The sequence below is a fragment of the Nilaparvata lugens genome, chromosome 1 (assembly GCF_014356525.2).
Source record: "Nilaparvata lugens isolate BPH chromosome 1, ASM1435652v1, whole genome shotgun sequence".
Classification (NCBI taxonomy): Eukaryota; Metazoa; Arthropoda; class Insecta; order Hemiptera; family Delphacidae; genus Nilaparvata; species Nilaparvata lugens.
The window spans coordinates 3,360,608-3,383,729 of record NC_052504.1 but is presented as its reverse complement, the minus strand read 5'-3'; the positions used below and the strand labels follow the sequence as shown (position 1 = coordinate 3,383,729).

General features: G+C 34.2%; 1 protein-coding gene across 3 annotated transcripts in view; it reads left to right on the top strand.

The window, feature by feature from the left end:
* Positions 1–23,122, top strand: part of LOC111055309 (actin-related protein 5) — a 38,655-nt gene that overhangs the window by 7,260 nt on the left and 8,273 nt on the right. For 2 of the 3 annotated variants that reach the window (XM_039427837.1, XM_039427825.1), the window contains exons 4-11: positions 450–666; positions 4,922–5,199; positions 7,522–7,755; positions 9,164–9,244; positions 10,152–10,283; positions 15,087–15,247; positions 17,207–17,369; positions 22,224–22,335. In XM_039427837.1, coding sequence (XP_039283771.1) covers positions 450–666; positions 4,922–5,199; positions 7,522–7,755; positions 9,164–9,244; positions 10,152–10,283; positions 15,087–15,247; positions 17,207–17,369; positions 22,224–22,335 — 1,378 coding nt within the window. Of the gene's footprint in view, positions 1–449; positions 667–4,921; positions 5,200–7,521; positions 7,756–9,163; positions 9,245–10,151; positions 10,284–15,086; positions 15,248–17,206; positions 17,370–20,192; positions 20,305–22,223; positions 22,336–23,122 lie in introns of all 3 variants that reach the window. The other variant, XM_039427830.1, reaches the window with a different exon arrangement.

Below are 23,122 nucleotides of genomic sequence, written 5' to 3'. Positions count from 1 at the left end.
CGTTTAATAATAATTATTATGTTTGTTTCTGTCCATAATGTCAACGATATCACGAACATCGAAACGGTCAGGTTCTAGTTGAAGTAATTTTATTTGAAATAATTTATTGCGTCAATCATTTAGCAACATTATTGTGTATTATGCTTACTTAGTGACTGAATTATGATTAGTCTCTTATTATTTATTTAGCGTATGGCAGATACACAACACATTTAAAGCTCATGAGTCTCAAATGTCTACATATACACTATATTTTTCAATTTCTTCAAGATGTTGTGTAGTTTTTGGTCAGGAGAACATAAGTTTGTCTGACCGCCATCATTTGCTAGTCCATTTAGCGTTACCCAATGTGCACCATGGAGGCGAACTAGCGTTACACATATTTAAGTTAAAACCTGATTTCTGGAACAATTTTCTGATTAATTTAGTGGTTTTTATTGTGATTTAAGGACGGTGAAACGCAGATTGGCAACGATATCACCAACATCGAGGCAGTTCGATTCCAACTGAAACAGCAGTTTGATCGTAATGTTGTGGTTCACTACGAAACACAGGAGCAGATATTCGACCACATCTTCTCGCATCTGGGTATTGACACCGAGGGCAGAGTGGGCCATCCCATAGTGATCACCGAGCCCTATCTTAACCCTAACTATTCCAGGGCCTGTGAGTAATTTTCGCATCCATTTATACATCTTATGATACACAAATCATGGATCAACATCATAATGGCAGTATTTGATTAACATTGGTCTGAATATCAATGAATAGCCACTATTTAATTGGACTGACATTGTACAAAAAGTTACTTCAAAGTTTTAACCCGCCGTCACCCTCAAAGTCGAATTTTGTTTTCAATTAAATTTATTTCCTTACACATAAATACAACGAGGTAAAGCAATATACAACAAAACAATCACAACAACTCTGCAAGGAAAGTGTTTTTGAAAAAAATATTAATGGTTCATCCCTCTTCAAGGATAATCATTGTGGTGAGGGATGAGTCGCTTAACATAATAACTAACTTTATCTTGGAATAAATCTTGGATAATCTGTCAATAAACCAGAACACATTCAAACAAACCGTAATATCATTCAAAAGACAATTGGGCGGGGGAAGCCCGCCTCCCAGCCGGAGCGCGAAGCGTGGAGGATGTTACCCAACCCTGTTCAGTCAGAATATCAATGAATAGCCACTATATAATTGGACTGACACTGTACAAAAAGTTACTTCAAAGTTTAATAAATGACAATCAATATAAAATGAAACTTTTAAACTGATTAGTGAAAACACTAATGTATTCCATATAATAGTTACTAGATAGGAATATTATCATCTATATAAATAAAAATCGAGCCTCAAATTTTGACATTCAATAACTTTTTTTTATGTGTGCACCGAATTTTATGATTATTTAGTTGTGTTCGTTATGTTCAGGATCAGGTTTATGGCCTAAATTTTATCAAATTTATAATCCGACTTCAGGACTTTTTCTTACGGTCCTTCAAAGTTTACATGTAATCCTTATGGGAGAAGAAGATTTGTGAGCTGGCCACACACAGAAATAATAGAAATCAACTGGTATAATCATTGCATCATCCAACAGCCGTCAGTAGATTGTAGACAAGAGTGTGTGTTGCTCTATAACCGCCCATGTATTTTATTCCAAACGCCCCGATTAAAATAAAATGACTATTGTGTGTGTAACCATCCAGCAGTGCGGCCTCAGGTTAAAAACTTACATGCGCTAAAGACGTTGCTTTGTTTAGAATAATTGTGATGTCTACGGTGTTTAGAATTTATTGATTTTCAGTAAATTATTTATTTTGCAGTTAGAAAACTATCTATATAAATCGAATCCATTAAAATTGATAATTGGAATAATATGAATAATAACATCTGCTAATCAAAACCAATAAGCAAGAAGCACCTGGATGCACCTGGAGGGATCCGTGGTCTAGTGGATAGAGTGCTTGCGTAGCAGCACAGAGATCCCTGGTTCAATCCCTCTCATAACCAAAAGTTTTTTAAACAGATCACTCTCGTGTTATCGGATGGGCACGTTAAACTGTCGGTCCCGGCTGAAGTATGGCAGTCGTGGCCCATTGACGGCTTAAATTATATATTCAGGCGGTGGGACCTTCCCGCAAGGGACTCCCCACCAACAAAAGCCATACAAATTTACTTTTTACCTGGATGCAAAATGCCGCATCGCGCCTTCTCAGGTGTGCATCCAGCGAAAGTTTGTCATGAGAAGCATTAACTATTTGGCGGTACGAAGTTCGCCGGGCCAGCTAGTTATTTATAGTTCTGGGGTAACCAAACACCTTTTTAAAATGAAAAATTTATTTTTTTTAACCCATAATTATAATATACATAACGAATAAGAGAAAATTGCTCTCGGTGAAGTTTGGCAGTTGTATGATCGAGCATTACAATTGAATACAGCGTCAGCAATAATATTAGGTGTTCCAAGATGTAACTATTGACTTGTAAAGTTGTGTTATTGTTTTATATTGTATCTTAATCTTGGGGAACAAAAAGAAGTCCGGTGGTGCCATATCCGGGCTGTAAGGATGATGTGGTAACGATACCCCCGACTGTTTGGCCAACTGCTCGGTGACGAGCAGACAGGTGTACGACGGAGCATTGTCGTGATGGAGGATCCACGAATCGGCAATCCCCGGATTGGAAAATCCGGTATCAGCGTGTTATCGACTCCAATGGGGACTACTTTGAAGATTTCTAAAGGGATATTGTAAATATTTTGCCAATGAAAAATTTTCTGAGGTCAGTCCGGTTACTTATAATTATACAGACCCTGCAGTCTAAGGCCGGTTACAGAGCTCGACCGACCGTCAGTGCGTACGTTGGTCGCGCTTGTCTTTTCCATAGATATTCCATGTATCCGTACAGAGCAGGACTGACGGCACGCTTGCGCACGGTCAGGACCATGCGTTTTATACAGCGTAGGAAGACCATCGGTCGAGCTCGTGGGCATCCGTTCCATCGGTCGATTGACGCGCTATTGAAACAAATAGAAGCTTTCAGAGCTGTACTGATCTGTAGCCCGATCGCAACATAACCAATGTGCTGACACCTCTGCCCGAGAATCAGCTGATATTGAATTGAATAGCATAATGAGTGAATTCAATTAATAGTGTCATATTTGAATTCAGAGTTTTTCTATAGCCTACATTTATTCAATCATTTCTAAATTTTTTATTGGAAAAATCATATACTATTAATATTGAAAGAAAGAAAGAAAGAAATATTTATTGCCAAAATCATTAAACAAACTTTACGAATGTGAAAAATATAAAAATTTTCATATAGCCTACAATACATTGCAAAAACTTAAAATTAAAATATTTTCCATTTAAAAATCGATTATAATATTATCATTGGCGTTACCAGCAAAACTAAGTAGTTTGAGCGATGGCAACGAGTAATCAGTCGGCTATAATTAGTGGCTTGAGATTCAGTCGAAAATAGAAAAAATATAATAAAGAAAAAAGAAACATATGGAATGTATGAAAAACTAGAAAAAATAAAATAAAATTTCAATCCGAAAAGAAGAAGTACCAAGAGTGAAATACTAAGAGAGCAGAAAAACTAGAATGAATTCATAATAATTTAAAAACTCAAAAGAAAAAGAGATGATTCATGTAATTATTAATCTACAATTCACTGTACATATGTAATCCATTTAGTAACATAATGTAATTCATTTGTAGCATATATGCAATTCCTTTTGTAAGCAAAGAGAGAATTAGAAAAACAATACAATACAGTACACATGACACAAAAAATAAAACTTAAACTCAGAGAGAGAAAATTAATCTGGGAGTATAGCCCTACTAATAATAAATTCAGAGGAACTGAGAAAGACAGTATATGTACATCAAATTAAAATATTTTAGGTATGATATCTTCTGTCTTTATCCAGCTTTCAATTTTTAATTTAAGTGCTTTTGTAGGTTTTCTTGCAATGAAATGTTCTGGCATAAAATTGATAAGCTTTTTTGTTGTATAGTTGAATTGTCTTCTGCATATAGTTAGATCTGTTCGAGGAACAAAGCATCTATTTACTGATCTAAAACTATAATTAGTTGAATGAGGTGTAAAAAGATGTATATGGTTGCTGATATATTTAACAAGATTTCTGATATACAGTTGCCTAACTGACAGAACTCCGAACTCCATAAAAAGTTGCTGGCTAGGGTACCTTCTATGCACTCCTAGTGCTGCCTTGAGGATACTCTCTTGAATAATATTTAGTTTATTGAAATGAGCATTAAAAGCACCACCCCAGACCCTAATTCCATACTGAAAAACTGATATTATCTACATTTATTTGATCCGTAGCTTGAAGAGACTGCAAATATTCCCAATGGTGATACAAGCTCGAAATAACTCATCAAAATTTCTGATGGACATTCTGAGGTAGTTGAAAAATGTATCTTCACCCCAAGAAATGATGTATATAATGGTACTAAATTCACTTTGAAATACTCTTTGGGCGACCATCGGGTGAACTTGATATCTACGTCTTTTAATCTTTCGTTTACGAAGATAATAAGCTGCAATAACAATCTGTAAATGCGTCCATTTTGTGAATCAGAAAACCTATGTATGGTCAGGATGGTGCATACGCACCGACGGTCGGTCGAGCTCTGAATGTGTAAAACTGATTCATCGATGCGTACGGTCAGGATGGTACATACGCACTGACGGTCGGTCGAGCTCTGTAACCGGCCTAAAGGAGGCTTTCCCATTTGACGTTGAATTTGTTTGACATTGCTGATGACCTGTATTGTTTTTCGGCAATAAAATCATATTCACTTGAATCTGTTTATAATCTCAGAACTGTTGTTTTAGTGCTGACCTAACCTAATGTTGACTGATGTTTTGTTGCAGTAATGTCAGAACTACTGTTCGAGTGCTACCAGGTTCCAGGCGTGTGCTATGCAGTGGATGCGCTGTGTGGTTTCCAGGGCGGTGACCACACTGAGGGACTGGTGGTGGTGTTGGGTCACCACTGTACGCATGTGTTGCCCGTGTTGGGTGGCCGTGTGGACGGGGCGCAGGCGAGGCGACTGGCGGTCGGGGGCCACCATGTCACGTGCTATCTGCATCGCTTGTTGCAGCTCAAGTATCCCGCCCATTCGCAGGCTATCACACTCACTAGGGCTGAGGTTGGTTGATTTTCAATCTTTCAAGAACTCATTACGTCAAGTTTTCAGTTTGTCAAGTTCTCAACTGATCAATTAAGTTGGGTTAGGTTCAACTATAGAAAGAGTCAAGTCAATGAAATATTTAGGAATTACGATTGATCAGCATATTAAATGGGACATTCACATCCAAAATCTTTGTTATAAATTAAAATACTTGATTACAATATTTTACAAAATTAATCAATTGAAAGACTTGAACATTCTCAGAACAATTTACAATGCATATGCTCACTCAATCTTCCACTACAATATAGAAGTATGGGGAGCAGCCTTTGACACCCATTTCAATAAACTTTTTACTATTCAAAAGCATATCATCAGGGCTGCGCTAGGAAGACCAAGACGCTATCCTAGCAGACTAATATTTCATGAGATAAACTTACCAACGCTTCGCCAAACGTACGTAACAAAATTAATTATATTCATAAATAAAAATACATATCTATTTACTCAACGCAATGTCACTTACAATTTAAGACCAGCAAGTGTAAGTGCTTACAGTATAAATTTCACTGCATTGACAACCAGCAATCATCAGTTCAAGTTCCAGAGCGATAAGCTAATAAATAGGATACCAGACGATTTCATTAGGGATAAAATTACAAGTAATAAATTAATAAAATAAGATCCTGGGTAAAAGAGAATACTTTTTTTAAAATCGAAAACTAAATTATTATAATTATGACTTGTTTTAACACGCTCAGTTTAAACTTGGTTTTTTTGATTACCTAAAAGAGATTTTATTATTATTAATAATAATAATAATAATAATAATAATAATAATAATAATATATTTATTACCATCTGGTTCACAACAAACATTGGTCATTATTATTATTATAATTTCTATATTACCTATTTCTATTATTGGGCTTGTTGATTTTTGATTCAAGAATTGATTTTGTGTGTTTATTTATATATATATTTGGTTTTTGGTGTAATATCTTTTAGTTTGTATTTTAGAATATTATCACGGCAAATGTACCAATAATTTAAAGAATATTTTCGAACTCGTGGCTGGAGCTCAAGGCTTCTTTTTCCAGCCACACCAATGTATATTAGTTGATAAGTGTTATTTTGTAAATTTCTAGTGAATTGGTAAAAATAAATAAATAAATAAAATAAATAAATAAAGGTTGATATAGGGTAGAAACTAGAACTAGATAGATAGATACTGTATGTCGACTACGTCTGGTTGGCCTTAAGGCTGTGCAAAGGCTAAAAATAAACTTTCTACTGGTGATATTTTTCAAAGTTTTTCGATTTGAATATCATCAAGCTACAAAAATGAAAACGTTTTCTCAGGAAATTTTTTTTTTCCAATCATTACTTTTTGAGATATGAGCGCCTGAAGTTTGAATTTTTGGGACAGAACATTTCAAATTCGGTAAAATATAAACCAATGAGATTTTAGAGGATGGATTCTTCATGGTATTGTTGATCTAGTAGAACAAAAATTTTCTAAAAATATCAATTTTAAAGATAGTTATTCAATTTACCAAAAATAACTTTTAGTTGAGTTATTTTTAGTGAATTGAATAACTTTTACAAAAATTTATATTTTTAGAAAAATTTTGTTCTACTAGATCAACAATACCATGAAGAATCCATCCTCTAAATCTCATGGGTACAGTATCATACAATAGTTGATATTAATAATTTATTCTACACACTCCTGTCCTGAATTCTTCTAAAGAATAGAACGGATTTTTCTATAGTGAGGTCCACGTTATAATGACAGTGTTTGGTTAGCAATGGTATTGCTATCCTTGTCTATCATTCAACAAAGCAGATCTCTGTCTTTTAAAGGTAGGCGCACACAGATAGAAAACAATGCATCAAATTTAATCTTCCGATCCGTCCGATGCGTGCCGTCCGTCCGATGACTATCTGTGTGCGCCTACCTTTTCAATGTAGAATTAATGATAAATTGAAAAATATGTCATCTTGATTATGAAAACTCATTATAAAATTATTGAAAAATATAATTTCTTGCTCAATAAAATATGATTGATTATTTTGAACGAGAATGAACAGTTAATCCTGTCAATAAACCTGTATCAGCTACCGTCTATAGAAGGCATTTACAAGACAGGGGATCGGCAACGTTCTTCTCATATATTTCTCCACTGTCATTATAACGTAGACCTCACTATACATACACCTGTCCTGAATTCTTGTAAAGAATAGAACGGATTTTTCTAATCCCCTGTACTCTGTTTAGTCTTTCAATTCAAATCCCGTGTACTCTGTTTAATCTTTCAATTACTGTACTGTGTTTAGGAGCTGCTGCACGAGCACTGCTATCTGTCGGCGGGCGACCGCAACTACTGCGACGAGGTGTGGCAGTGGGCCGACTGCGATTACTATGAGCGCAACGTCATCAGAGTGCAGCTGCCATACCAGGCCGCCTTGGGGGGCAGCGGAGCCGGGTCCTCCGAGGACCAGCAGCGCCAGCGGCGGCAGGAGTTGAAGCGCCGCCTCTTGGAGATCAACGCTCGCAAACGCGAGGAGAAGGTTGGTCGCACAAATCTAGTAAATTGTTATGCTGCATCCTCATATTGGCCAATTACGACTTTCCACATCACGCAGCTCTTTTATTCGCCATTCACCATTAACATATACAGGGCTAAATATCTTTCTCAAAACCTTTCGCTCTCAAATATTTAATAGATCCTCATCCTTCTCTGTCAAAACCCATGTCTTTGCTCCATACAACACAATTGGCTCTATGACTGTTTCATATATTTGTATTTTTACTTTCCTGGACAGGGTTTTGTATCTCAAATAATGGGCTATATGAATAAAGTTGAGCATTTGCTTATACTTCCAAAATATGGGGCATATGCTTCATTTTCTCTGAATAAACGTGAGCAAAACCTTCTGCTAATGCTCATCAAATAAATAGTTTGAGCATTTGCTCAAAAGTAAAAGCTTATGCTCAAAATTGTATGAATAAACTAGAGCATTCGCTAAAGTTTTGAAGCAAATGCTTCTAAAAATGTGAGTCTAGTCTGGAGCAGCCTTTCACCTTTTGCTCATAGTAAAATGGCTCAACTAATTCGTGTGAGTAAAATGAAACTATACCAGATACGATCAAAACGAATAGTTGAGAACTGTAAAACTCTTTTCAGATTCAACCATGATATAATATCATCATTATTCCTACAAATAATAAATACAAAAGATAAATATCCGATATAAATATAGCCATCACGGAATAGGAAATAGGCATTTAAGAAGATGAGAGTGAAGACGATTATAAGAAGGCTATTGAGATTATAAGATTATGCTGAAGATTATTATAGAGATGACATTTTTTCACGCTATTATTTCAAAATTCAAAACTCAACTAACCTATAACTCAATTTATGGATAGATAACAGAGCAGACGACCAAACACAAGCGGTGTCTATACTTGCGTATTTAGCGCTTACGTGAGCTATAAAAACAAAGTAAGACCACAAAGGCGAATCAGCTGATGAAAAATCTTTAAAATACGTGAGCATTTGCTCCAGAGCTCAGGAGCATAAGGTAAAGCTTATTCATATAGAAATGAGCAAATGCTTATGCTTCTACCTAATGCTCATGAGCAAAACCTTATGCTCCATGCTCTTGCTCATGAGCATATGCTCTGATTTTATTCATATTGCCCAATGGGTCAGAGCATAATAGCATCGGTTTGCGGCAGCTAGTTTTGCTTTTATGTCAGTCTCAACATTATTATCGTCTGTTATGACAGAACCAAGATATTATTTGAAATTGCTCAATTTTTCAAAACGATTTGTCAACCTCAAAAAAAAACTTTCACCAGTGTGCTGGGCCCTGCTGCTTTTCGATGTGCAAGAGTGACTTTACTATTCTAAGTCAATCATTATTTTCAGTATTTCCATTAGAGTTTATCTAAATGACAAACTTTTTGCAGCTAGCAGAAGATGAAGAACACTTGAACCAGCTACTAGCCGTTCAGGATGTAGAGGCCGAGGGAGACGAACAAGAACTTGAGGTAAGTTGAATACATTGAAAAATCATTTCAAATCAAATTAAACTCTTTATTTTTCATAATAGGTAGAGTGAGGTCCACGTTATAGTTGCAGTGTTTGATTAGCAATCGTATTTTTATCATTGTCTATCATTCAACAAAGCGGATAGCGCTATCTCTTTCTCGCTTTCCTCTGTTGCCAGATCGTCTTTTAACAATGTGGAATTAATAATCAATTAACAAAATATTTAATCTAAATTATAAAAATTAATTATTAAATTATTGAAAAATATAATAATTTCTTGCTTGATAAAATATAATTGATTATTTTAAACGAGAATCAACAATTAATATTACATCAATAAACCTGTATCAGCTACCGTCTATTATAGAAAACATCATTGACAAGACAGAGGATCAGCAACGTTTTTCTCCTATCTTTCTCCACTGCCATTATAACGTGGACCTCACTATAGTTGTTTGAACTCTCTGCCGGCGCACAAGATGCTCTTTGCCGGTAGTGCCATATTGTAATTGAGAATATTGTTGTAAATGTGCTTTTGCAATTAACACTTTATTCATTAAAAGTTTACATTCACGAACAAGATAAAAATAAAATAAAACATCATCTTTTAACATTTCTCATAAAACTCTAGCTTGTTATCTTCTTAAAAACAGTTTGTTGCTAAAACAGTCACCTTGACAACCGTGCTCACATGATATTATGTTGTAACCATTCAGGGCTAGCCTCCATCAATATTAATTATTCTATTAATTTGTATGACAAATAAATGAATTTGAATTAAAAGATCATTGTACTTTTTTCAACTTTATTTTATATCTCACAACATGTTTCTACTTTGTATGTAGTTGATGTATTTTTAATTATTTATTTCTTCATGAATATTAATTTCTGTGTTTTGTGTTGTAGCGGTCTCTGGTTTGGTTCAATCTGCAGAACACCGACGAACTTCGTAAAGCAATCAAAGACGTGCAGCAGAGAATTGAGAAGACACGACAACGCATAGTGGCTGCTAACACGGCTGATGACTCTGTTATTGAGGTAGATTTTTATCAATTGATTCTCTTCATATTTTGCTGTTATCAGTTTTCATAAATATCATTATGCTTCCCTTTGTTCACTCAACTGTCCATCTTCTGATCTTGGGATTCACTGACAACTAACTACAAACTATAGCCGATTTATCGAAAGGAGAGTGACTCCTTTCTCAACAATAACAAAGCTTGTAGTCAATCTTGAATGGAATTGAAAAATCTTTATTCATTAAACATGTACAAATACAATCATATGAGTAGTGTCATCAAAAATTGATGTAGCCTAAATACTAAAAACAAACAAATGTCATAATATACATCAATTATCAATTTCCTGTAACGAATACAGTGATAAGCCTACCAAATATTCCTTCAATTTAATACCAAACTTTTTAATATCTTCTGAAATTTTCAAATTGTTTGGCAATTTTGTAAATAATGACCTTCGCCTGAAAACGGTTTTCCTCTCGAATATATCAAATCAGCAATTCTGCCATAACGGGTATAGTAATTGTGAGTCTGGTTTCTCATTTCTAAATTATTGGTCTTCCTAAAAAACATGATGACATCAAATATATATCTATCTTGTAGAGGAGCTTTCGTAACTCAGGGTATTCTGTCTGTGCCTTGCATCTATATTTATCAACTAGCCGTCAGGCTCGCTTCGCTCGCCATATCCGTCTAGCCAGGGGCTCCGCCCCTGGACCCCCGACTGGATCGTCCAGGAATGAGATCAGCAGGCTCGCTTTGCTCGCCTGCATTTTTCATTTGAGCATTTTTATCATATGTTAGGACAATCCAGTCGGGGGTCCAGACTAAACGTCTGGCTAAATGGATATGGCGAGCGAATCGAGCCTGACGGCTAGTAATATAATATTCCCAGGATTGAAGTAGCAGTGCCGAATCAATTTTTTCGCGATAAATGCATTTAAATCTTCAACTTGATGCTAACCTAACAAAGTCAACTCAACTTAATGCCAACCTGACAAAATTATTAATTTAGTTGCCAGTTAACAACTGTTTCGAAGAGGTACTCTATCTAGATTATAGTTCTATAGTAACATATGATATGGAAATTTCAATATTATAATTAAGAGATTGGGAGAAGAAGAATATACATGCTAAAAGACAAACTTTAAACCATTAAAAACAATCCTTAGAGTTAAAATATTGCCAAAAGATTTTTTAGTGAGCCTCCAAAGGGCCAACTGAACATACCTACCAAATTTGAACGTTTTTGGTCCGGTAGATTTTTAGTTCTGCGAGTGAGTGAGTGAGTGAGTGAGTCAGTCAGTCAGTCAGTCAGTGAGTGAGTGCCATTTCGCTTTATATATATATATATATATATATATATATATATATATATGAATATAGATACATATATATATATATAATTTTATATATATATATATAATATATATATATATAATATATATATATATATATATATAGATTACTCTTGCTAGCATATAATAATAAAGAAAAGTTCTCAACAAACTCACAGGTTCAACACAATACTAGAGGCAAGGGTAATTTGTGTGTTGTCTCACATAGGTTAAGGCTTTTTGAGAAGAAGCCTAGTTACATGGGAGTCAAGCTCTTTAATTACCTGCCATCTGCAATCAAGTGTAGAAATCGCAGATATTTCATAAAAGATGTATTTTCTTTTTTGGTAAAAGGGGCATTTTATAGTGTTGACGTTTTTTTTTTATAATGAAACTTAGGGCCGGTCTCCGAGCTCGGGATTTAGCTAAGTTCTAGACTTTAAACAGCTGGAGTCAGAAAATTGGATTTCCGAAACGGGTCGCAGTTCTTATGATAATCGTTATTTTCTCATTTCTATTATTGGAAACGATTTTCCTTGACGAAATGAAACATTCCTAATTAATTCAAAATAGCTGAAACTTTCCACTATTTTATTCTGTGTACAATCTTATAGTTTTTTGAAATTCAATTTAAACGTGACTTTGACAATGACTACGACTACGCCCCGCTTCGGAAAGCCAATTTTCTGACTCCAGCTGTTTAAAGTCTAGAACTTAGCTAAATCCCGAGCTTGGAAACCGGCCCTTGATGATAATAATTTAAGAAAACTTACCAATTAGTTAGCAATGTAGCGGCCTACTGTATAACATATATGTTAAATATAAAGAAAATAATTGAAAATCTCAGTACCCTTTTTTAAAAATATATTATCACGACATGTTTCGGTCAATTATGCCATTATCAAGTGATATGAATTAAATAAATAAATACTAATGGAAGACTCTTATTTTGATCATATGTTAGTGTATTCATATGTTTTTATGAACTAGGACTGTAAATTTTGGGTTTAAATTCGCATGATTCTATCAAAAATGGGGTTATTGGTGTCTAATTGGATCAAGTTTATTATTTTATCTCTGTTTAATTTTGCTGCTTTATAAATATGAAATTCTTCTTTGACATTCAGAGATACTGAGATTTTCAATTATTTTCTTTATATTTATATTACAAGTAGCCCTATACAGGAAAGAGATAACATATATGTTATATGTTTTGATTTTATTTTGACGATACACTTTTTACTTCCCTTGCCCTATTACCATAGGTAAGGAAAGTATTGCTTTCCAAAAAAAATTGAGGTACATCAATTTCTATACGTTTCAAGGTCCCCTGAGTCCAAAAAAGTGGTTTTGTGTGTGTGTGTGTGTGTTGTGTGTGTGTGTGTGTGTGTGTGTGTGTGTGTGTGTGTGGTGTGTGTGTGTGTGTGTGTGTGTATGAGTGTATGTGCGTCTGTGTACACGATATCTCATCTCCCAATTAACGGAATGACTTGAAATTTGGAACTTAATGTCTTTACAGTATAAGGATCCGACACGAACAATTTCGATCAAATGCGATTCAAGATGGCGGCTAAAATGGCGAAAATGTTGTCAAAAACAGGGTTTTCGCGATTTTCTCGAAAACGGCTCCAACGATTTTGATCAAATTTATACCTGAAATAGTCATTGATAAGCTCTATCAACTGCCACAAGTCCCGTATCTATAAAAAAGAGCTCCACCCCATCTATACAAAGTTTGATTTTAGATCCCCAATTATCAGGCTTCAGATACAGTTTAAACAAAAAAATTTAAGTGGAAAAGATTGAGCATGAAAATCTCTACAATTTATGTTCAATAACATTTTCACCTAAATTGAAAATAAGCTCGAAATTCGAGAAAATGTTATTATTTCAATTGCAAACTGTTGTCATTCCTATCTCCTCATTGCAGCATTACATGCTGTAACTAGTGGATTTTCACTGTTTGATTCTATTAAATCATTCACTATGAAGAGATAGCAGACTTCGAGTGTCTCCAGCGTTATTTTCCTTTCACCAGCTGGCTTAGATCTTTGTTTATAAGTACACTTGAGATGCGCGGGAACACTAGCGTCAGGTGATCAATTTTCATAACGGCAAGGAAAGATGTGTGAGTGCGCCACACCAGATTTTTGATACAATTAACATTTTGTACAGCAATGTGTAAATAAAGAAATTAAAAGCTTTGCGCTTGAGTATGTATAATGCCGCATCCACACTCTCGCCCAATGCGTGCAAATGACGACGAACGCAAGAGTGTGGATGGGTGGTTTGACAGCGCTCGCCTTCATTAGCCATCACTCCGATTTTTGTCGAGCGGAGGCGACAAAATCCACAAATGGTCATATTGCAGTGTGGATGGCAAAACCAACGTGGTCAAGTTTATCAGCTAGGCCAGCGACTTGACGATAGTGTGGACTAGGCATAGAAGTGGTGACTTATTTCCTCTGTTAATTGCTGGACTCGTAAATACCGGTTCACAATGCTTTCATTTGCACTGGTTCACGTACTGTGATTATTCAGTAATTCAGATTAGTCTATGTCTAAGATGTTACTGTGAATCGGTCTTGCTGCCCTAAGAACCACTCTCACAGGCGCATGTTTGTTCACAGTCTCTCCGACTACAGTGCTAATCTGCCAATATGTGAATCTGTGAACACTCAAAATAAGGCTGAAACACACGAGGCGTGTTTTTTTTAGACGATTCGGCAGACGGCTCGATGCCGTCTAATCGTCTGCCGCTCGATTGGATACTTGTATGGTCTCATTGAGCGACTGCCGATTCGTCCATTGTTGCCAGAGCAAAAAACGCCTCGTGTGTTCTATTTTTAGCAATCTTATTCATGATTTCAGTTATTGTCAAGCAGAACTGAAATCCGTAGGAAAGCAGGTTTTTGTGATGAGTTAGTATAATAGTAAGATTCACTAGTAAATGTCGGCAGAGGCCGAATGAAAATTCAATGTACAGTTTATTTTTCTGATGACAGTCAAAGTGAATAGCAGTAGGGATTTGTAAATAAATAAATTGTATTCTTTAGTAAAGAAAGTGAACAAAAGTACAAACAGAAAAGAAAACATAGCTTCTGTGAAATTATTTGTTTCGAATAGATTCTGTTAATTAGTGAATTGGAAGTGAATTCCTATGGCTTATTTTGGTGGGGAGTAGGTACCTTGCGGGAAGGCCCTGCCTTTGCTTAAATATATAATTTGAGCTGTCAATTGGTTGAATAGATTTAAGTTGTGAATAAATATAAAATAATATTTAAGTTAATGAGTTTCACGACTCATACTTCAGCCGTGACCGACTAGCTTCTTCATTCAATGATCTTTATTTGTGCCGGAATACATCATTACATAAGCGAGGTCACTTACAAAATTCAATGTTCACAATCAGATGCAGTCACAATAGTTTCATTTCTATTTGATGACTAGAACACTGAACAGTGTATATTTTGTTGTTTTGACAGGAAACTAAGCCGAAGCCCAGCTCGAAACCAGGCCTGATGGCACCAGTGGAGGGGGGAGAGGCGGCTGTGGCAGAGTGGGTGGCCTCACTGCGCATGCGCAGACAACAGCTCATGGAGCGACGCACGGCTCGCAAACAGCGGCTGGCCGACATGGCTAAGAGGTGCGTATCAAATTGAGATGCTACTGTATAATTGTGTTGATACTGTATCATGCATATCAACAAGCTCTACAGTGATATGATAGTTTTGTATCAAATTATGGTGTTGTGTATCAAATTCAGATGGTACTGTATAATTGTGTTGATACTGTATCATGCAGATCAACAAGATCTAAAGTGAGATGATGGTTTGGTATCAAATTATGGTGTTGTGTATCAAATTGAGATGGTAGTGTATAATTGTGTTGATGTTGTATCATGCAGATCAACAAGATCTACAGTGAGATGATAGTTTTGTATCAAATTATGGTGTTGTGTATCAAATAGAGATTGTACTGTATAATTGAGTTGATACTGTATCATGCATATCAACAAGCTCTATAGTGAGATGATAGTTTCAAACTATGGTGTTGTATCGAATTGATATGATACAGTCTTTTTTATAACTATTATTTAATGAAAATCCTAAAAAAATGCTGCAAATCACCCCGAAGACTTCTGCTACTGCAGACATTGACAACAGGGTTAACAGCCAGATGGAAATTCGATGAGAACTACTATCCAAAAATTAGTTGCCAGCCCGGGAATCGAACCCGGTACCTCCCAATTGCCAGTCAGGAATGCTTACCCTTACACCAAATTGACAATCTCTGGATAGCAGCGCTCATTTTATACGAAGCCATAGCGGCCAACGAGTTAAATAATAGTTATATATTAATTAGCATTTGAATAAATGCATTCTCTATTTAATTCCATCTATAACAGTCTTTTTCCCGTTAGGGCTACTCTTGAATAGAAATTCAATTACCCTTTTTAAAATTGTCTATTCACAACATGTTTCGGTTATATGATGTCATTATCAAGTGATTGGAACATGCTCTGAATAGATAATTTTAAAAAGGGTACTTGAATTTCTATTTTCATTTATATTCATGAGATGATACTGTATCATACGTGGTGATACCATACAGAGAGTATCTTACATTGAAATGATATGATAATTTTGTATCAAATTATGTTATTGTGTATCAAATTAAGATGATACTGTATCATATTGTGTTGATACTGTATCTTGCGTGGTGATACCATCTTCTCTATTTATAAAAATGAATGTCTGTTTGTGTGTTAGTTTGTTTGTTCCCTATAGACTTGAGAACTACTTGACAGAACGGCATGAAACTTTGGGAATATGTTGTGTGAATATTGGGGATGGTTCCTGACCAGAAATTTTAATAGGGGGGCTAATTATAATTATATATTAATCCATTTTACAGACCTATGTTTTCGAAAATGTCGGCCGAGCGGCTAACGTAGAACGGGAAGATCATGTTGTGATAATATGATTTAGCAAATGAACTTACCAGCTGTAATAAACACGTCACTCTGTGATAAAATTGTTCACTGGTATTAAAACGGTAGTTTTAAGCACATAGGAAGTCTGTATTGAGATGTAAATAAAAATATTGATTGTCAGATAAATTTCATGTTTCACCAAATAAAGTCAAGTGTGACATGAGATACACTGACTTTTTGGCGGTACGAAGTTCGCCGGGTAAGCTAGTTTTAAATGTTTATAAATTTAACTAGACAAACCATCTGTTTACTTGATAATCCAATATCGATATTAATCCTTATACAATATTGATATTACCATCGATACATCAATATCGATATATTATTATTGACATTGCGATACAATCAACAAACTGTAACATTACAAGGTACATATTATAGAAGATCTGTGTAAAGGTTATCAAAAGAGTAATAATAGACAGTAGTCTACAGTAATCGGCTTGAGTTAACAGTGAAATTTGGAACATAAACTATCTCTATCTTCTTATGCTATCTTTTCTCTATGCAAATAACTGTATCTTTTTCCACTTGTGTACTACTTTCATAATACTGTACTACTTGGAGAAACAGAATTTTCTGTGTATTAATTTGTGATTTCTGTGTTGTTAGGAGAACGGTGGCCGCGCAGGAGCGCATGCGTCTCATCAGTCAGCTGGCGGGGGGTGGAGGAGGCAGTGGAAGTGGAGAGGGTGGTAGCGGCAGGAGGGGAGGCAAGGATGACGACTTTGGAGCGCGCGATGAGGACTGGGACGTCTACAAGGCTATCAACAAGGTTAGTGCGGGACCAGTAAATGTTTTTATTGGCCAATAAATACCAGTTAGGTCTTGTCACAATGTATAATAATAATAATAATAATAATAATAATAATAATAAAGTGAAACCATAAACCCTATCTCGGACCTTTAAAATTTTATCTAAATTTGGGAGAAAAATGGTACAAGGATTATCCTTAGTTTTTCTCTCCCAATCAGTGCTACTTTGTAAAAATTATAAATAATTAAATAATAATAATAATTTCTCTTGTCGAGGGTACAACACGACCAGAGGAGTTTATTCAAAATATAGATATGATTACAAAAAGCATGTAAGCTACAATTATTTACAAAGTATTAATACAATTTATTTATTTATATTTTTTACAGAGAAGCACTGATTGGGAGAGAAAAACTAAGGAGACTCCTTGTGCTATTTCTTTCCCAAATTTAGATAACACTTTAAAAGTCCAAAATAGGGTTGTGATAATTGGTTGATTATTTGCTGATCTAAGAAAATGTGGCCCTCACTATATATGAATATGTGTCGGGATGCCACCAATTTTGCTATTGTTTAAGATTTTATGCCAAAAGTAAAAAATTCCAATAAAGAAATTTATATAAATTCAATATAAAAAACATTTATAATACTCATAGGAAAAAATCATTAAAATGAAGAAAATAAGAATGAAACAGTATGGAAATTTTTTCATAGAACTAATTGTTCTCCATGATTGATTCTATTAGACAGGAGCCAGTTTTTTGTTTTCGATTTGAATGAATTGATTGGAACTGTTTCTTTGTATATTATAATTCATGTGTTACATGAATTATGTAATTAAAACAAAGTTTGTAGTTGCAGTGCTCTTTTATACAAGGCTTCTACAAAAGAATCATCGTATTTTAATCACCAAAGTACTCATTCGAAATTGATAATCTTTACACTCGGCCTCTGCGCTCAGGTTCCTCGAACCTTGCAGGGACTTCCCGTTTTTAATATAGTTATGTATAACCCTATTAATGGTATTTTTCTTTTTAATTTTATATTGTACTTTTTTCATTATTTTATTACCATTTTTGTCATTGTAATATTATGTTTTTGGGACAAATAAAGATTTGATTTGATTTACACCAATGGAAAGATAAAATGGAAAAGTTTTTCACAATAAATACTTTGGACCCCAATTTGCTTGGGCACCCAGGTCACGCAGCCAGCCAGGCAACCAGGTTGAGGTATGAGTTATGAGTGGTAGAGAAGACTTAAAATTCCTAACTACGCCTAATAGAGATTATTTTCATTTTCAACCAGGTCACACAGTCAGCCGGGCAGGCAATCGCTCACTTAATCACCGGACACTATTTTTAGACTAGAGCAGTCATCCTGGTAACCTTATTTTGGCTGGTTGGATGCCAAGCCTGGAGACCACACTGGTAGCCTTATTTTGGCTGGTTGGATGCCAAGCCTGGAGACCACACTGGTAGCCTTATTTTGGCTGGTTGGATGCCAAGCCTGGAGACCACACTAGTAGCCTTATTTTGGCTGGTTGGATGTCAAGCCTGGAGACCACACTGGTAGCCTTATTTTGGCTGGTTGGATGCCAAGCCTGGAGACCACACTAGTAGCCTTATTTTGGCTGGTTGGATGCCAAGCCTGGAGACCACACTGGTAGCCTTATTTTGGCTGGTTGGATGCCAAGCCTGGAGACCACACTAGTAGCCTTATTTTGGCTGGTTAATAATAATAATAATAATAATAATAATAATAATAATAATAATAATAATAATAATAATAATAATAATAATAATAATAATAATAATAATAATAATAATAATAATAATAATAATAATAATAATAATAATAATAATAATAATAATAATAATAATAATAATAATAATAATAATAATAATAATAATAATAATAATAATAATAATAATAATAATAATAATAATAATAATAATAATAATAATAATAATAATAATAATAATAATAATAATAATAATAATAATAATAATAATAATAATAATAATAATAATAATAATAATAATAATAATAATAATAATAATAATAATAATAATAATAATAATAATAATAATAATAATAATAATAATAATAATAATAATAATAATAATAATAATAATAATAATAATAATAATAATAATAATAATAATAATAATAATAATAATAATAATAATAATAATAATAATAATAATAATAATAATAATAATAATAATAATAATAATAATAATAATAATAATAATAATAATAATAATAATAATAATAATAATAATAATAATAATAATAATAATAATAATAATAATAATAATAATAATAATAATAATAATAATAATAATAATAATAATAATAATAATAATAATAATAATAATAATAATAATAATAATAATAATAATAATAATAATAATAATAATAATAATAATAATAATAATAATAATAATAATAATAATAATAATAATAATAATAATAATAATAATAATAATAATAATAATAATAATAATAATAATAATAATAATAATAATAATAATAATAATAATAATAATAATAATAATAATAATAATAATAATAATAATAATAATAATAATAATAATAATAATAATAATAATAATAATAATAATAATAATAATAATAATAATAATAATAATAATAATAATAATAATAATAATAATAATAATAATAATAATAATAATAATAATAATAATAATAATAATAATAATAATAATAATAATAATAATAATAATAATAATAATAATAATAATAATAATAATAATAATAATTATCTTGATTTTTTTTCTTAATATTCTTGTTCTATTTTGTATGTTGATATAGGAGGGTGGCGACTCAGACAGTGAAGAAGAAACTGAAAAACTTCTTGAACTGGAAGAAGCGCTTCGCTTGCACGACCCTCAGTGGGGACGGGGACAGAGTGGGACTGCCGAAGGTCAGACTACATTTTATTTCTTTATTGACCGAACGAAGTGAGGTCTAAGATTCAAGTCGACGGTTTGGCATTTCTCTTAATGTTTAAATGTTTATATATTTATATGTTGCTCATTTACGGCGAAACGCGGTAATAGATTTTCATGAAATTTGACAGATATGTTCCTTTTTAAATTGCGCGTCGACGTGTATACAAGGTTTTTGAAAAATTTTCATTTCAAGGATAATATAAAAGGAAAAAGGAGCCTCCTTCATACGCCACTAGTAGCCTTATTTTGGCTGGTTGGATGTCAAGCCTGGAGACCACACTGGTAGCCTTATTTTGGCTGGTTGGATGCCAAGCCTGGAGACCACACTAGTAGCCTTATTTTGGCTGGTTGGATGCCAAGCCTGGAGACCACACTGGTAGCCTTATTTTGGCTGGTTGGATGCCAAGCCTGGAGACCACACTAGTAGCCTTATTTTGGCTGGTTGGATGTCAAGCCTGGAGACCACACTGGTAGCCTTATTTTGGCTGGTTGGATGCCAAGCCTGGAGACCACACTAGTAGCCTTATTTTGGCTGGTTGGATGCCAAGCCTGGAGACCACACTGGTAGCCTTATTTTGGCTGGTTGGATGCCAAGCCTGGAGACCACACTAGTAGCCTTATTTTGGCTGGTTGGATGTCAAGCCTGGAGACCACACTGGTAGCCTTATTTTGGCTGGTTGGATGCCAAGCCTGGAGACCACACTAGTAGCCTTATTTTGGCTGGTTGGATGCCAAGCCTGGAGACCACACTGGTAGCCTTATTTTGGCTGGTTGGATGCCAAGCCTGGAGACCACACTAGTAGCCTTATTTTGGCTGGTTGGATGTCAAGCCTGGAGACCACACTGGTAGCCTTATTTTGGCTGGTTGGATGCCAAGCCTGGAGACCACACTAGTAGCCTTATTTTGGCTGGTTGGATGCCAAGCCTGGAGACCACACTGGTAGCCTTATTTTGGCTGGTTGGATGCCAAGCCTGGAGACCACACTGGTAGCCAAAACGTGACAGCCCAAGTCTTGAAACGGTGATGGAGGCAGCGACTGCCTACTATAGTATAGGGAACAGACATGCCTGAATCACTGCTATTAATGTACTTTTTCTTGTTGAATACTAATTATTGTATTTACATTAAAATTGAAAATCAAAGTACCCTTTTCAACTTTTATAATATTTATTTTTATCAACATGATTCTACACAGCTATCTAATATAGAAGGCGGTGGAAGATGAAAAGTTGCAACTATGCCGTCCTATAATTTTCACTGACTATAGTGAATCTCACCATAGTAAGGTCCACGTTATAATGGCAGTATTTGATTAAAATTGGTGTTGCTATCCTTGTCTATCATTCGACAAAGCAGATAGTGCTATCCTAGTGCTGCCCGCAAGTTTCGAGATCTTTTTAAACAATGTAGAAGTATTAAATCGTCAAAATATTAAGTAAGGAATAAAATATTGACAAAATATTTAATTCTATTATGAAAATGTATTATCCTATCATTGAAAAATATATTTTCTTAACGAATAAAATATAATTGACAATTTTAAACAAGAATGAACAGTTGATATTTCATCATATATAGCGGTATCAGCCATCTATAGAAGGCAGTGGCAAGGCAGAGATTCAGCAACGCTGTTCCATCTTTCTCCACTGCCATTATAGTCTTAAGTTTTTACTACAGTGAAAACAAACTGCAAGATGAATATTGACAAGAACAGTGCAGGATTCTACTCTACTATCCTCTTTATTGCCAGAATTTAAGGAAGTGACTGCCTCTATAGAAGGAAGTGACAAGGCAGAGAATCAGCAACGCTCTACTTACTTTATAACATGAATCTATATAGATTAAATCTATAGTTTTGATTATTAATCTCAATTTGTTGTTTGTTTTTAGGAAGGTGGTGACTCGGACAGTGAAGAAGAAACTGAGAAACTTCTTGAACTGGAAGAAGCACTGCGTTTGCACGACCCTCAGTGGGGACGGGGTCAGAGTGGGACTGCCGAAGGTCAGACTACATTTTATTTCTTTATTGACCGAACGAAGTGAGGTCTAAGATTCAAGTCGACGGTTTGGCATTTCTCTTAATGTTTAAATGTTTATATATTTATATGTTGCTCATTTACGGCGAAACGCGGTAATAGATTTTCATGAAATTTGACAGGTATGTTCCTTTTTAAATTGCGCGTCGATGTATATACAAGGTTTTTGGAAATTTTGCATTTCAAGGATAATATAAAAGGAAAAAGGAGCCTCCTTCATACGCCAATATTAGAGTAAAAATCAGACTATAGAATTATTCATCATAAATCAGCTGACAAGTGATTACACAGATGTGTGGAGAAGCCAGTCTATTACTGTATTTGTATAAGGTCTATAGTTTCAATCAAAGACATTAAAGAGAGGTATGCATCTTTAAGCTGGGTTTACACCAAAGTTATTAACAAAATGGTTATAACATAATCCTTATTGATTCTATTAGATTGAACGGAAGTTGACAAACACATATGTTCATCATGTGTATGATAAGTTATGTTCAATCTAATATAATCTAAAAGGATTGAGTTATTAACATTTTTTAATAAATTTGGTCTAATCGCAGGTTTAAGGTCTTTGGTTTCAATATTTCGTTTTGCAGTCATGGTATTATTATGCGTGCCCATCAGTATGAATATTCTCACATTCAAAAAAACTAATTTAATAGATGAATAAAAATAAACAAATGAACTAAATAATGCTGGAGAAATTATAGTATTTTTGATTCTAAAAAATTAATTTTCATCAGATAGAAAGAT